We start from the raw sequence: 17,561 nt of genomic DNA, 5'->3' as shown, positions 1-17,561 counted from the left end.
AGGAATCTTTCAACCATTCTTTTTCAAAATCAAGAATAAACATCGAGGGTCACCGTGCTAATTTTGGTACCGGGGAAACAAATAACTTAAGATTTACCGATATTTAAAATTCACAATGGCCACCATTCCTGTGTTAACTCCATGGAGAAAAATAAAATTTTCGATTTTCGAAAACCTAAGCCGTTAAATAGTTTTCTTTCACCAAGAGCTTTACAATGAACCCTCATAAGTAGTATATCAGAAGAGAATTGTAAAACTTTGAGAATCCAAATTTGTGTCCCCGAGGCGCGTTCTACCTTAAAGTAGAAATTGGGTTCCTGTATGATGATAGTAAATTTGGATCCCTTCAAGACAAACTCAATCTGTCGAAATATTATAAAAGACGATGACACACCGGTCAGATTTTGCAGTATTTCTAAAACCGTAAGCTTTATCCACGAACACAATTTCAATATATTTTCATTTTTGTTCTTCTGTCTCATGAACAACTATCTTGACAGTTGCACTTCCCGACTTTTAACCTCTACGGAAACGGATGTTACAACGACTACGTTGATATATACGGCGGTTCAGATTTAACCGCTCCTCTGATTGGTCGATACTGTGGCAACTACTTTTCATCAGTTGATGGTAATGTGACGTCAGCTGGCAGTTCTCTGTTGCTGGTCTTCGTCTCGTCTTCCATGAATGCCGATGGTCAATACAAGGGATTTCACGCACAGTTCTGGACTGTCTATGACGATACACTTGACGCCGGTACAAGTACGTCGGAGCATAATTTTCTATAATTTTCATAATTTTCTATATGTTTTATGAAATACTGCACCACCATCTGACCGAGTAAAATGCCAGGGTGTCTACTCCAGATAATATCAAGCAATGCCGATCACTGTAACCGCGAATATACTTAATCTGAGCAGATGCTGGATATTTTGCTTGTTTTTCTGTTTGTTTGTTTGTTTGTTTGTTTGTTTGTTTGTTGAAGTAAGTGTGTTCTCCTTTCAACCGAAAGGAGAGGGATGAATTGTCTCTTATATCTAATGTTATTCTAGTTTTAAGAACGCAATTTACTCGATATACAAAGGCACTATAGGGTAATAACAACACTCAAAATCCCCCTAGACTATCAATTGCTGGTCATTGTCCTGTTGTAGACTACTATACACTGATAGTCCCAAGGATTTGGGTTTCCCCGTAAAGGACAGGATGGATGGATGGATCGATCGATCGATCGATCGATGGATGGGACGGATCGATGGGTCGATGGATACATACTGGCAGCAATAATTGTAGCCCTTGGGCCTTTATTTGCCGTGTTGGCTGTGCAGCCTACGGACGGGGATACACATCCAACACAGCCAATAAAGGCCCGCGGGCTACAATTATTGTAGGTAAATACATACGTGCGTATGTATATGTATGTATGCGTATGTATTTGTTTGTTTCCGTACGTATGCTTTTTGACACCAACTTTATTCTCACAGTTTGTGTGATTGGTAAAAATATGCATGCTTCTACAGTGCACATTAGATTTTATATAGCTAAATTTTCCGATATTTCTGATTCTCCACAGTTGCCGTCATTGTTGTCATGTGTTTGCTATCACTCTCTGTTCTCCTTCCACTGACGTATGTCCTGACCACTGCCTACTTATTACCATGCTTTAAGAAAACCTGTGGGAAGGAACAAGCTAACTCGGCTCAGTCAGCAAGCACAGGAGAAGCAGATACTGCCGATAATGAGTAGGTGGTTTTTTTCGGTGTTCTGTATATTTTGTTATTCTATGTCTTTAAAATCTGCCTCTGTTTACGTAAAGTAGGGCTGGAATTCTGTGGATTAATCCCCGTTAATTTTCCTGTGGAATGATAAAGGTGTAATCAAGTAGAACGCTAAAATGAAACAAATTTGAACAAATTGAGTATATAATGGTGAGCATCCACCCGTCTTAAATTCAAAATTATAAGACACACGACTTAGAAACAATATGTTTTGAAATTCCCGCCTAGGAGTTATGATCATGTAATGATTTTTTCAGTAATGCTCCGAACACATGGCAACTGCTTCAATAAAATGCACAATACATTGAACTGATGTTAAAACTCTTGAAATAAAAACAGCTAGCCGAATGCGCAATATGAATAATGGTAGGTCCGAAGGGAGTTGAAAGACTCATGAGATGAGATGCCGCTTCTACAATGAAATCAAACTCGCTTACAACCTCATGGCACATTCTCCGGACTCAAAGCGCTCTGCACCGCCAAGAGGGGCACATTTCGATTCCCCCAATCACTTCCACATTTCCCTCAATCACTTCCACACATAATAATTATCAGTTAAGGTAGTATGCGCCTCGAAAGTGAAAGACTAAAACATTTGCTCAAAATTTTTTCAATGAAACTTTCAACAATTCTCTTACCAAACCAAGGATTAAAATCACGAGCCACCGTCCAAAGGTTTGTACTAGAGAAACATATTACCTAATATTTACCGATATTTGAAATTTTCAATGGCCGCTTCCCCTGTGTTAACTCAACGGGGGGGAAATGAAAATTTCGATTTTTGAAAAAAAACTAACTTACTCCAATACCTTTTAAAAAGAGGCCCACGAGTGGTAGATCAGAATAGAAATGGAAAGAATGTGAGAGTCCAAATATTTCTACCCGAGGCATATGCTACCTTAAAATAGATAATGCATATCAATTGACGTATAAGTCTACGTAGTAGATACGATAGTAGTAGTAGATATGATATGTAGGCTACCTACTCTAATACTGCGTTAAATCGTCTTTTCTCGTTTATTATTTTGACAGAAGCTTCGACGGTTTTGAAGCACCCGACTTTCCGCCTCCGTACTATTCAATTTCTGGGGAACAGCACCAAACTGGTACACATGTTCAAATAGATGGCGTCGGTTCTGATTCGGCATCGCCGATGCCAAACGCACTTTCTGAAACAGTGACCGCAGGAGCAGGATCTGGAATCGCCGCGAACAGTACCTTTTCAAATGCCGGCTACGAAGCGGATGCAAGGGATGAACAAAGCGCGCCATCGCTGCCATCTTATGAAGAAGTGTTGAAATTGGCAAAAGATGAGAAGGATAAAGAGTGTTGATCAGTTGTGTCGTCACTGTCATGAGACTTGAGACAGTCAAAGATATAGGAAGTAGTATTTCAGACCTTAAATAACGACAAAGAGTATCGCAAATTCTTATAACATTGCAGGACAAGATATTTGTTATCAGAATACTTGCATGTATGGTTGCCGATGATCGACAGGTCTTCTTACGCGAGAACTTTGAGAATACTGTAGAGCTCGGAGAAAGTTACGTATTATTAGTAACTCTTTGTACTTCTACCATTGCACACACAGGTATTTTTCAGGATAAATTGGATCAATGTCTTCAAAATTGCACAGAAAACTGAGAATACGTGTAGTTATTTCATGACATACAGTACAGTTGCTTGAAAATTTTGCTAGCCTACTAACTTTAATGTGAAATTATGACGACTTGATGTAAATATATTTTTCGAGGAGAAATGCCACGCAATAAATCTTGATTGCTACTGTATCACCGCAAAAGTCTTCTTAAAATTCACTGTAAAAATGTGTACCGCCTCACAGTGTCGCTGTCGCATCCAAAAACATCCCAGCGATCTTGCTCTTTGGGCAACCGTTCAAATCATGAGCAATGCAAATTTGAACTTGGAATGTACAACAAAAGGAAAACTTGATGGAAAGGTTCAATCAAAACCTGACACTTGGCAAATGCAAATCACAACACGTTACTCAAAGAAAGAAACAACTTCGAGAGACTTTCAATGACTGTACGTAGTGTGGTCTATCTACGCTAGTATACATTATGCATGGGATCGCGACAGACAGACAGACACCGACGGGGCGGAAGCTACAACTGTATGCCATCTCGTCTTCCAAATTTAAATGGTTCTAGGTATGTGTATCTTCTAGAAGTATTCACGTTGGAGGGTGCCTTTTGAGCTATAAGCAACAAATAAATTTCATTTTTTTTTCAAATAGAATTGAAAGTCAGCCCTTATCCTACATACATGGTAATTATCAAGTAAGATACTGACTGCTTTATAATCACAAGCAAATTTTGACCTACTTTGTTGGATATATTCACAAAATATACGGTAGTATTCGTTTAAATCACAACTTTTTGAAAGTTGTAACAAAATTATCTCGTGCGTACGAAGGGGAAGGATAAAGTGAAAAATGATCGTGCCATCAAAGAAATAATTGGAAGAATTAAAGTCCGCTCCCTTCATCAACATTTTAAAGGAGAATAAGAATGTTTTGATAGTGCTATACCTGAAATCACCCTACTCGTAACCCTGCTTCCTTTTGGGTCAGATTTACATTATTGCTGCGGGGGATATCACACAATTAAATTGATTTTAGTTTGGAACGACCTAAAGAAAGTCTTCCCAAATAGACCTCACTTACTCACATCTATGCTAGCAACGCGAACAGCCTTGCCTTAAGAGCGGCTTCTTTACAAAAAATCCCACATTTACAATGTGTATATTCGGTACTCAGTGCCTGCCTACCTTTGAGACACTTCTGACGTATTCAACCGTCTTCACACTGAGCTTGAATTCAATATTGACGCTCACCAACCTCTATTGCTCAAACCAGCAAACTTTCTGGCATCAAGTTTTCATAAACTTAAAAATGTAATACTTGCTCAGCATTTCACTTGGTGTAGATGTCGTGAAAGTTATGTATACCCTAATTCGCAAAGAAACCCTATGGAAGTTGCTTGGTGATAATTTGTTCATTCGAAATGCAAAACAGAATGAGTGCGTATAGTTTTCTGTTTGGGAGCTAATTACTACCCTCTATTGTTCAAGACAAATTCGATGTCAATTTATAATAAGAACCTCAAATATATCAGCACAGTCTTGAAATTTGCTTTTCTAAAGTAAACACACTTGACGTAAATTCTAAAGCAAGGCTGGTAAAGTAGGCGAGTAACTATAGCGTCTTTCGATTACTTGTATACTTTATTCGAATGATTGATCTTTTGTTATGTAATGGTATTTCATTGAGTGGGACAAAGTATTACATCTATAGACTATTTGAAATGCAAACATGGGCTACGTACGCTACTTAAAATAAAGACTGAAAAGAGATATAAACTAAATGGGGGAAAATCACGGAAGAAACAAAAATCGTGAGACTCACGTGTTCTCGGCAAGTACTTTCAATGTATCGGGGAAATACTGTATATTTCTTTCTCTTTGTAGACGTGTGTTACTCAGACATTAGGACGTATTTTCTGTGACATTGTCAAGCTTGTTCATTAAACAATGCCATCATATTCAATAATGGTATTTGTAATTTTAAGTAAACGGTTTAACGGTTTGTTCTTTCTTATCGAAGACTCTAAAAGGGAATCTCAACATGTAATTACAATTATGAATAGGAGTTCTGCGAAAAGAAATTTCGGAACGTTTAAAACGTGGTCAAAAAGTAACTACGTTCGCGGCAAGCCCACAACAGACGCACTATGGTTCCTTCACAATTGCAGTATTTAATTATGACTGCCTCTGATTTAATCTTCGTTGACAAAATACGGTGTGTTAATTCAAATTGGAACATCACCGGCTTCATTTCTCTCCATGTTCTTGAAAATCCTTCGCACACTTTCTCGCAATTAATGTTATACCTATGATTAGATTTTTTACAATGTTTTGTTTTAAGAGGCTGGTTGAATTATAGATATTTAAATGGTTGGTTGAATTTTTTGTGGTGCTCGCTGTCATCGATCTGTACTGCATTTAACCTCTAAGTCAATAAAAATAAAATCACGTATGTATGTATGTATGTATGTATGTATGTATGTATGTATGTATGTATGTATGTATGTATGTATGTATGTATGTATGTATGTATGTATGTATGTGTGTATGAACGCACGCAAGCAATCAAATACATGCTTGCGTGCCTGCGTACCGTGCCTGCCTGTGGTACACAAAGTCACGCAACGTTTGCTAGATAAGAGCTAAAATTTATAGTTTTCTCTCAGAAACATTCAAAAAAAAAATCCCTGTGGTTCAGATACATGTAATCCCCTAAAAGCTTACATAACGCTTGCATTCAACATATTTAAGTTACATACCTTATCAGAGTTGCCACCAGCAAAAGCGAAGTGAGTGTTATCAAGAAAACGAATAAACATATATAAGCAGTAATGAAATAACCAAATTATTTGACAAATGATAGAAAACTGTAAATTCCATTTCATCGTATTTTGATTAGATCGTAAATCTGCCAATCACAAGTGAACTAAACTTTTTCAATTAGTTAAAAACAATACAAATATACTTTCATGGAATGTACATAATCTACATCTATTTAACTTACACGATTATTTGATTAAAAACTTTATCATCTCATGACCAGCTTCTCTTGTTGGCTGACTTGCAGCGTGTTTGCAAGGTTATATCTGATTGGTCGATTGTCACTATTCACAGCAGGAGTGTATATGTATTATTGAATTTGAAGGTAGGATTCTGCCGACCAATCGGATAACAGCTTCCAAATCGCTGCAAGTCGGACCTCCCTTGTGTTGAAATGTTAGTGACCAAGCTTCTTTGCAACGCTATCAACATTAGAACATCGGAATTATTTTACTTTTTGATTTTTACGGTCCATTTTTTCGGATAAATCATTGACAAAGTCTACCCGCGTCTGTAGCACTGCTTTATTACAACTGACTTAGTCGCAAATTATAGAGAAACAAATTTGACAATGTAAGGGTTAAGCAACGAGTCGAAGATCAAGAAATGTGGTCGAAACCAATGCCAGATAAGCCTCTGGTGCTATAAATTGCGCATTTTTTAAATTGAATGGTAACTTTTGAAACTCATATTCGTGATTTGAGATATGTATTTCAAGGTACTTCCAAACGCTGGGAATTAACCGATCACCGGAGGGCTACTTTCTTTTATGAAAGCAAGAAGAGCTCATTTCACGATGATAATATTCAAAAGATTAAATAGAATTAGGTATTTTATTCTGACGCGTCTTCAAATGCTGCTATTTCTGCAGCTGTAGACTACATACAAGGTGAAAGTATGACGATTAGAAATTCTCTCTTTTCGGCTGAAACCAAATGTTTCGCTGTGTAAGATTTTCCACTTGGTTGAATAGGTTCGGTGACTGACTATTACCTTTTACATCATGAGCATTAGGGAAAAATAGTAGTAAAATCATCAATGTAAGTGCTTTTTATTTCTGTTTATCAATCAAAGTCTATCTGTTATTTAGTTGTGTAGCACTTTCACACTTCATAGTTAACGAAGTGGTTCAAAGAACAGTCCTGTATATGCCTCGAGCTCAAGCAGGAATGTTTGCAATTCACGCCATGCCAAGCGAAGAGTCCTCAACTCCGTTGTTACAACAATGCAACGCCTTTCTCAGCCCCGAGCGGAAACTTCTATACTTCAAGGCGTAGATGATAGGGTTTATACACGAATTGCAGTAGCCCAACACGACGGTAATTTCGTGCACTTTCCAGTCGAAGCTCCCGAAGAAATCTAAACTATAAAACATGAAATAGACTTGATTGGGAGTCCAACAGATAACGAAGGCAAAGAAGACAAGACACAGGGTCTTGAAGACATTTCGGCGGGCTTTCTTTAACGACGCGGTCTGGAGGTTGCTTGCATTAAAGCTCTGCGGTGCATCTGTACCGACGTGTGACGGCTGTGATATTGAAGTTGCAGCGGGAGTTGGTCTTGATGAAGGAACGGGAGCTAACAGACTCGTTATTTTTTTCTCCCTTCCTAAAATCAAAGCTATGTGTATGTATGCCGAGGACATGAATAGCAACGGTAGCAAGTACTTGGTTACAAAGACGTAAATGGGCAGAGCTATACTCAGCGCCTTTGAGAGGGTTATCCAATGACATACTCCACCTGGTGCTACATCATTCACGAACAAAGGATAGGAAGATATAACGAAGGCTGCAAACCACACTGTACCGATGATTCCCCAAACCTTTCTGGCGGTGAACGTAGCGATGTATCTCAGGGGATAGACAATCGCGAAGTACCTCTCGAATGTCATGGCGACCAGACTGTAAGTGGACGCTGTGAAGCAGGCCCAGAGCAGATACCGAGACTTCCAGACGCGGCACAAGAACTGGCCGCCGACGCCGTAATAGCTCGTCGGATCGATGAGGTGATTAACGGCGATCAGGAACGAAGCTACGATATCGACGACCGCCTGGTTGACGACGAAAGCATTCGTCATTGTCCGCAAGGCACGGACCCGGTAGACCACGTAACATACAGTTAAGTTGCCTGCCATGCCGATAACTGATATCAATACGGCAACTTTTTGGAACGTATCCCCGAAGCGGTAACCGCTACTCTCTGTATCCGTGCTGTTTAGGCTCCCGTCAGAGAAACTGTCGTTAAAGCCGTTATCCATTTTCGCCTATATGTGACTTGATAATCCGCTTTCTGCCAACGTAAAATGACGTAACGTTCTTTATCATGATTTCAGACAGGAATATAGACGTTGACAAATAAACAGCTAAAGTCAGAGAAGGGAAGGTACGACAGCGACATTCGATTAAGTTTTGTAAAAATGGAAAACAGAAAAAACTAGTATGACTGAAGTGCAATTTTCCGGTAAATATTCTACAAGATATAAAGACAGTAGTCTTGATGCTTGAATCTTCATGGTTTCTTCAAACTCACATGAAATATCATTCTTTACATACGTAACTTTTCACAACACCTAAGTTGCTCTTGTTATTCAGAAGACGTCATTTACCATCAACACGATTGGAACTAATTTGGGATAATTGGATTTTCATATTTTTCAAATTTCTCAAAAGCGGTAGGTGCCGTATAGATGAATGTTGCAATATTGCTAATTACTCATAAAAACAAGTGTGACTGTAAAAAGAAAAGCAGATGAGATTACATTTGTAGATTAAATCGGCATTACTTCACCGTCCAATTATCCCAAATTAGTTCCAATCGTGTTCATCAATGAATTTGTGAACTTGATATTTTTATCACCATGCAAAAATTTAGAGTTTATACATTTCTAGTTTAAGACATTGTATTCGTCTTTTTTTTCTATTGCTTGAGGCTGAACTGTGCACGGCACAATTATTTACACAATTCAGTATTACAGTTTTCTTTTAAACATGAGAGATTGATGAGTATAGGAAATATTTTTTTGAGGACAGTAGCAGGACAAAAACCACGATGGGCATAGGTGTGAAGAAATACTTAGCCGATAACTTAGCTGCAATTGCAGTTGCAAATTGAATTTCAATATGCTTGGGGCACTCACTTCCTGTGAATTTCATATGATATTAAATATCTTAGCCAAAGTAAATGGCTTGTTTTTTTTTGATTAACTTTTACCTGTCGACCTAGCCTTTTCCACGACCTTAAATGATATATTGTAAGTAATAAATGCAAGCACTTCGTGATTAATGGTCCGGTGTTGAAAGTTATTCAAAATCATGAACTACATTATATTTCATTCGAAACTTCAAGGGTTGTGTGTTAGAATTAGAAGACTGTGTGATCTCATGCATATGGAAAATGATAAATAAAACGCCCAAAAATCTTCTCTTCACATTTGATATGGAAGCAACTCAAACTCTGGTTTTTAAGCGATGTTCTTTATGTCATTTGTCTGAAACAATTAGCTCTTACCTGTGTTACACTGACTGTAGTTTACCGGTTGGCGCCAATCTTGTCTATGGTGTTCTTCTGTCAGCAGGCTCTGTGGCTCACACTGGCAGAAGAGGATCAAAATGTGCGAAAGAAAACTTCAGCAACATTGTTAAATATTACTTTTGTGTCGATTTCGTTAGGTTTGCATGTGCTCATGCGCAAAGGAGGACCCCATTCAGCGGGCTTTACTGTGATTGGTTTATTCGTGATAATACTATCCAAAATAAGTAGTCGCAGCTTTCGGTCGTATTAGCTGCCGTGGACTGTTTAAAAGGGAGTCAGCGAAACGATTTTTTCTGAGCATCATCGTTCCTTCCTTCGGTTTCTAAGATCTTTCTTTGGATACTTCCCTTCGGCACGATACACTGAACCCGTTTTGCGTGTTTTTTTCGTATTTTTGTAAATGTCATGCAGCCATGTTCTGTGTATGACATTTCTGTGCATTTCCCAGGGCAAATGATCGAAAAGCCATCCCCTTAGAATTTCTGGCGGAAACGCAACGAGTGCTTTAAACATAGAGCCTGTCTCTTTATCTACATCTACTTTCACATTTGACAAAATATCTTTCATGTAATTTTCGATCTAACATTTTTGTTCTCCTCACACGTTAAGGTGACGAAACCACAATTTTGAAATAAAACAATAATGGAAAAAATATTTGCACACGCACCATTGAAGTGGAAGTCTTTTTAACTTCATTTCACATGCAAAATGATGAAAGTTGAAAAGCCAAGCTGGTAGAATTGTCAATTAAAGTCATCTTGCGATCACGTTTTCGAATCTCTTTTCCAGATAAGGCACTACGAGTAAGACAGAGGGTTGCAAACACATTGACAAGAATGAAAGAAAGAAAAGAAAGAAAGAAAGAATGATCTAGGAAGAAGTAAGCAAGCTTGAAAGTACAAAAATAAAAATAATATATTCTTTGGACTTCACTGCATATATATATATATATATATATATATATATATATATATATATATATATATATATATATATATATATATATTCTGTCGTGATAATACTCGTTGCGTTTCCGCCAGAAATTCTAAGGGGATGGCTTTTCGATCATACCAAATTTGATTACAAATGGTATTTACAATTTTCGATGATTGTTTGAATAGTTTGTTTCTTTGCAGAGGACAAAAAATCCGGTTCTCAACACTTTGGTAGTTTGTCAAGAGTTTTCTGCGAAAATCATTCAGTAACGACGTGCGAAAGGAATGACTTCACAGAAATCCTACTACAGAATATGTTTCAAGGATTTTTGAATCGCGGTGCTCAATTTTAGGATTCTTTCTGACTATGATTTTCACCAAAATGAATTTCCGTGAGAAAATGCGGTGAATGATATTAAAGTCAAGTATCCCCAAATTCACTGCTTTTACTCAGTCATATAGTTTCAATGTTTTCCCCGTGATTAATGTTACTGGTACAGCAAAAGTTTAAGTATATTTTCCCCGAAACACATACATAGGAAATGGAAAGCCTTTGAAATTCATCTTAAAAAGATGATTGTAAATTCAAATATTATTACAGCACACCATGTACATGCCCTTGTATAGTCTACTATTCCAGGGTATTTTGGACTAAATTAAAACCTGATGGGGCAGAGAGGGCTGTTCACAACTATCATTCCATTAACTTGTGACATTTATTTTTCCCCTCCGGTGCACTAGTTTTCCCTTCTTCCAACTCCACTCAGGAAAACTGTTCACCTGGCCCTCCGCGACGACAAATAATCTTCTGACTGCCTACTCCACTACTGTTCTCGTCGAAGCATCAGAACTGGCATATAGTTTACTTCTTCGTGCCATTTAACTTCGGTTATTTTTTCATGTTTCTAGATTTTAATAAAATTGTGTGCATGTCAAGGAGTGCTTGACGGTACTGAATGGCCTTTGTTGGTGAAATAGATCAATCGCGTCACTGCGTGGAAATGTGATCATAGAGGCAATTCAATACAAATTAATGTGCCTCATGTGATTTCATGTGAGTCCATCTGAATTTATGACACCAGCTGAAGCTAATGGGGCCGGTCACACAAATCTTGTCTGCCTTCTTCGTCGGTAAGCAAACACTAAGGTCACAACAGCAGAGTGCCGTGGGATCAATGTATGAGATGAAACTTCAGCAACATTATTCAATACAACTCGCATGGTTTACATGTGCCCATGCGAAAAAAGGATGACCCCTGCGGGAGCTTTATGACGGATTGCTCGTTCGTCACGGTGACGATACGAAGCTCCTCCAAAATAAGCAGCCATAGCCTTCGGTCTTATTTGCTGCCTTGGACTGTTCAAAAGACTGCCACTGCAACGATTCGTGTGGGTCTCATTGTCTCTCATCGTTTTCTTACATCATCATTTTATATTTATGTATATGTTATGTCCTCTCTTTCATACAAGTTTACAGTGACCAAGAATTCGCATGGAGTGTCCCTTTTTATCTACCCATTTAGAAGTACCATCGTGTGTGTATGTATATATATATATATATATATATATATATATATATATATATATATATATATATATATATATATATATATATATATATATATGCTCGTACGTATGTATGTAGCCATGGTCTTATTTATCTACATCAAATTTGAAGTATCATTCGATTTATAACTCTGACACAGACACAGACAGACACGCACACAGACAAACAGACACATATATTTATATACGTATATACAGACACAGACACACATATATAATATATACACAGACACAGACACAGACAGACAGATAGACACAGACATGTATTATATATATATATATATTTATACAGACAGACACATATCATGTTTATATATATACATATATATATATATATATATATATATATATATATATATATATATATATTCAGAAGTAGTTAAACAGTTTAAATTCACTCGGATGGAAATAAATACAGCAATGATGTAAAGTAACGTCATGCAAGTGCAAGCAATAGATCATATGGGTTCTCTATGATTGTGTCGTATGAATGATGAAGATATGACAACAGCAGGATTAGTTTATAACAATTAATATACAGCAAAGAAATAACATCATCAAAATCTCTTAGGTGTTCATCAGTTATTTACCTAGGCGACTGTTTCGGGGATTTGAAAACAATACAGTCAACTGCCTTGGCTCCCCAAGCAGTACTGATCAGGTACCACCACACCTTAAGTTATTCTGAGTCTGATGTTATATATGATGTCTTTCGGTGTTGCATTGAATTTTTCAAAATGTTGAGGATGTCTTGACATAGCTTTATGAAACTGTCTGATGATTTTATGTTGTTGTCCTCCTTGAGACAACATCCTGTTGTACAGGCTGGCAACTTTTGGAAGAAAATCTTCTATTAGAAGTGTTGCACGAGCAATGCGGAGATATTCTGACAATACAGTGCCATAAAAAATGTACGAAGGGATGTTACTTTCGCGATCTGGCATTCGCACTATAAAAAACTTGAAATCATCGCGCTTGTCAAAGAGTTTATAGACGAATATTCCATCTACTATAGATATGTCCAATTCAAGAAATGTAGCATGTTGTCCATTATGCTCACACTTCAACGTGAGCTCTGCAGGATATATTTGCTCGTATGATCTACAAAACTCTCCACCATCATTTAGAAGACATATGTCATCGATGAATCGTGCGCATCCATGAAAATTCCGAGCACGAGCTATATTGGTATAAATGAGTTTTGACATGAATCTATACTCATGCCTGTGTAGATATAAATTTGCCAAAAATGGTGCTGGATCAATACCCATAGGAATGCCTGTGGTTTGTAAAAGGAGTCTGTTGCCTATCTGGAAATAGCTTTCAACTATAAGATGTTCTATAGCAGACTTTAGTGATGCCTGAGAAAAACAAAAGCTTTGTTTATCTTTGCGCCAAAATGCCTTAGAAGAAGAGAAATCAATATATCGTTTAGTTCCACCCTCAAATACAAAGTCAACTACATTATACAATTCTTTCAGTAGATCCTTATGTTCAGTTTTGGTGTATAGTGTACTGAAATCGAATGTTGAGATGCATTTGGCCTTTTTCCTAGTGTTGATGACGTTCAACTTTTCAATTACTGGAAAAGAATTTTTCACAACCCAGAAAGTTTTGATGTTGCTGTAAAATTCACTTTTTAGATGGAATCTGTGTACTTGTTCAAAAATTAATTTACACTAGAAACCGATTTACTGAGCGGTTTAGTGCTGCAAGTGCTTGATGCTACAATAAAGCGAGCTCCGGACGGGTTCTTATGCATCTAGGGCATCCAGTATATTAGTGGTAGTTTTTGTTCTTTCTCTGATACTTTCAGTCCAAATCTGTAACATACCGCAATGTTGTTCGTGATGACAGATGTCACATCTTTTGTTGATACTGTATATGTGTCTGACCCTCCGTTTATGACACCCAAGTCAGGAAGGAAACGCTTTATATAGAATGATTTGCATACAAATGCAATATTGTTTGCAGCTTTATCTATTGGTACCACAACATATTTACGGTGTAGGTTTTCGAGACAGGCGACTGCCGTAGGGTCTTTAAGTACTGGAGATGTTTTCCTTGGTTTTTTACGTTTCTTCAATTTTTGAACATTTGCATTTACCGCATCCATCACCTTACTTTTCCATTCATCGAAAGTTGTGATGTCAACATCATATTTGGTGGCCATGGATGGAATGAAGTCCTCGAGAGATGACTCAATAAACCTAACACACTGAGAATAGTTGACTGTCCTTGGCTCCCTAAAATTGGGTCCCTTGGATAACAATTTCCTTAACCTAGCATTTTCAACAATCCTGAGATCCCCTGTTACAATATGTCTGTGATTCGGATCACAGAACTGAGAATGTTGACAGTCACAACTTTCAGTGTCAGATAGGCATTCGTCTTCTGAGATGTTTATACTTTCAACTGTTTGTTTGTAGTTGAAGATGTTATTACGAATAGGTTTAACTAGTCTGTATGTCACTCGAGGTCCATCATCATCCTCTTTCATATCTCTTGGTAGGTATTGATGAATATCACGTTGATTAAAGATCTTCGAAAGATTGATATCATCTAGACCCTTATTCCCGTAATACACTACACAGGTATTTTTAGGTGGAGTTACTGATTGCTTAGTTGGCTGTTTGTATAGTTTAGTGTCTATTATATCCAATATGTAATCATACCATTGATGGTATTTCTGTTGGTAATCTTTGTGTTGTAAGACAGAAAAAGCATATATATATATATATATATATATATTGCTATGATGTAAGGCTGCAGAGAGAGAAACATGAAAACTATGAATGTGTTTTTCACACTACGTTTACGGAAGAAACGATGTGGGTTTTAAATATTTTTCATGTCTTTGGGTTTCTTTATTTCTGTTTTGAGCTCACACGCTGATTATCGACATAAAAATATCAAAACTAGGAATTTTTTACATGGAGTGATAAAGAAGAAACAGAGCAAGATATCGACGATAAGTTTATTGACTGTACAGTGTGTCACGTACATGAGATCCTCGAGATACTCATATATTATCGAGGGAGCGAATTCACTAATGTTGCTGATTGTCACAAACCGCTTCAATCGAAAGCCTGAACAATATCAATTTACTCAATAGAAAGTTGTTATTTTTAACTTCAAAATATAACTATGCCAATTATTGCATGGCGCATGGAGCAAGCCTACCTTTATTCAAGTTTTCCGAGAGCTTCGCTCAGAGACACCAATTAAGAAGGAAGACAAAATGCGGTCCTACCCATTTTGCACCGTCTCTTCAACCTGAATAAGGTCTTACTCGTACCGAAGTTCCGTGACTCTTCGCACCTCTCTCTCTCTCTCTCTCTCTCTCTCTCTCTCTCTCTCTCCCTCTCTCTCTCTCTCTCTCTCTCTCTCTCTGATGTCACAACTCTATCCCTTGGGAATGCACGCGCATATGTGTATCTCTTCATCTGCTCAACAAAAGCGCTACTTTCATCTTAATCAACAAATGTTCCATCGCTATTTCAGGGTAAAGTACAATGACGCCATCATAGGAGCGTGAGACCGAATTATGAATAACACAAAGTTTCAAAGTCAATGTACAAGCACTATGTTGATAAAATAGGCGAATGACAATGATGTGCTATCGACGTGGGCGATATTCAGGCGAAACCTACTGCTTTTCATCGTGAGCTGGTCGCCCAGAGAAACCGGAAAATTACTAGAAACCCGACACACTCAGCTAGCAACCCATCGGCCTATATTTCGAAGACCCCTGGGGATGCTATTCGTTTTCCTTTCATTTGTAATATCAAAGAATTGCACATCTTTCACATACATCTCCCACATCGCTAGCATTATATGCTATTTCATATAGAGGGTACACGGAGTAAACACACTGTTCGGTAGAGATTTTTTTATTTCTTTGATCTGACCGGCCGTGTATGTACTGTACACCGTGCGGATCCTACATGTGACTCAATAATATGTTCGATTAATTGTCGAGGGTCTTCATCATTCAAAGTTTTCTGATAACACAATAAAAATACAAGTCCTCGTATATCATGGAACGCAGCTTCACCGAAAATGTAATGTCGATTCGTTTACAGCGCTGTAATCTAATCTTTATCAATTTTAGCCCTAGATATCGTGTACGGTGAGTCTGCTGAGGAAGAACTTGGCATACAAAATTATTGATGTATCATAGAACAAACACAGCTAAAAATTCTTACCTCCATTCAGACACCATGACCTTGCACATGAACTTGTTATGCAGACTTTGGGGATAACTATTTATGCACGCATGGATACATGCACGAGCAACAAAAACTGACAGAGAAAACAGACGTCACATTTGTTCTAAAGAGACTTATTTATATTCTTACATTTAAAGGGAAACGGTCGTCGGAACTGCGCCTGTGCGAGTTTCTTGTTTACAAACAATGTATTTCATTATCCTGATGCACCTCATCATCATAGCTGCAACATTTAAATTATACGATGTAGATTATGGCAGACATGTTTTAACTTTCATCTATCACCATCGTACCTTGGATACAGTGTTTACATTGGTCGTATGGGTCCCATACGACCTTTCAGCGCAGTTCCGACGACTGTATCCCTTTAAAAGTGATGGCATATACAAAGCACCAATTTTGCTGTATAGGGATATTTGGCAGTAAGTGCAATATTTCATGATTCTGTCAAACTGCTACACACAGAGAACGGCCTAACTATTACCACATTTCACTACCTTGGAAAACGATTTCTGCTGGAAGACTGCCAGGTTGCAAAATAGACAACTCTGCAAGTCAATTGAAATATTTGCAGTAACATATGGAATCTGTTTGCACCCGTGTCGGCAAAAATGGGTATCATTTGGTTTTGGTTACATATGGTAAAAATACAGATGTTGAGCAGATAATTTTTTTGTCTCATTCAGTTATTGATGTTTCACCTGTGTTGCCCTAGCAATTGTTTTACTTTGGCCTAAAAGTAGTTACAAAGTCACTACCATGCAGTTGGTATACTGTGATTATGACAAGCATAGGTGTATCCCCAACCCCCAGCCGCCAGCCCCCCCCCCCCCACACACACACACACAATTAATTTGTAATCTATTCAAGCAGATTTCTTCCATACCTCTTTCGTTATTGACAGATCTGAATTGCTCATATACAGTTAGTCTTATCATTACAGTTTGCAGCTTTGCGCTAAAAATGTGCCCCAAGTGGTGTCATATACTGGTATAAAACCATTTTGGATTGGAAATATTGCGTACTACAGCTCACAACAAAGAATGCAACCCCTCTATCTCAAATTGGCTTGATATCATAAAATATGACAACTC

At 37.7% G+C, this 17,561-nt stretch overlaps 2 protein-coding genes across 2 annotated transcripts; one reads left to right on the top strand and one right to left on the bottom strand.

Moving 5' to 3' along the window:
- The first annotated feature begins 115 nt into the window (after positions 1–115).
- On the top strand, positions 116–4,450 carry LOC139116325 (uncharacterized). The gene is made up of 4 exons (XM_070678958.1): positions 116–130; positions 501–762; positions 1,574–1,742; positions 2,811–4,450. Exons 1-4 carry the CDS (start codon positions 116–118, stop codon positions 3,109–3,111), a joined length of 747 nt encoding a protein of 248 aa, XP_070535059.1. The 3' UTR covers positions 3,112–4,450.
- A 2,933-nt stretch (positions 4,451–7,383) lies between these two features.
- Positions 7,384–8,460, bottom strand: LOC139116324 (probable G-protein coupled receptor No18). Its single transcript, XM_070678957.1, has one exon. The coding sequence runs from the start codon at positions 8,458–8,460 to the stop codon at positions 7,384–7,386; it is 1,077 nt and encodes a 358-aa protein (XP_070535058.1).
- Positions 8,461–17,561: the final 9,101 nt, after the last annotated feature.

This window comes from Ptychodera flava, chromosome 17 (assembly GCF_041260155.1).
Source record: "Ptychodera flava strain L36383 chromosome 17, AS_Pfla_20210202, whole genome shotgun sequence".
Classification (NCBI taxonomy): domain Eukaryota; kingdom Metazoa; phylum Hemichordata; class Enteropneusta; family Ptychoderidae; genus Ptychodera; species Ptychodera flava.
Note: the sequence above shows the minus strand (reverse complement) of the source record. Positions and strands in the feature narration are given on the sequence as shown.

Coding starts and splice junctions, on each gene's coding strand:
- LOC139116325 (XM_070678958.1), top strand. Junction 763..1,573: donor TACACTTGACGCCGGTACAA/GTACGTCGGAGC, acceptor GATTCTCCACAG/TTGCCGTCATTGTTGTCATG. Junction 1,743..2,810: donor GCAGATACTGCCGATAATGA/GTAGGTGGTTTT, acceptor TTATTTTGACAG/AAGCTTCGACGGTTTTGAAG.
- LOC139116324 (XM_070678957.1), bottom strand. CDS start 8,460: ATGGATAACGGCTTTAACGACAGTTTCTCTGACGGGAGCCTAAACAGC.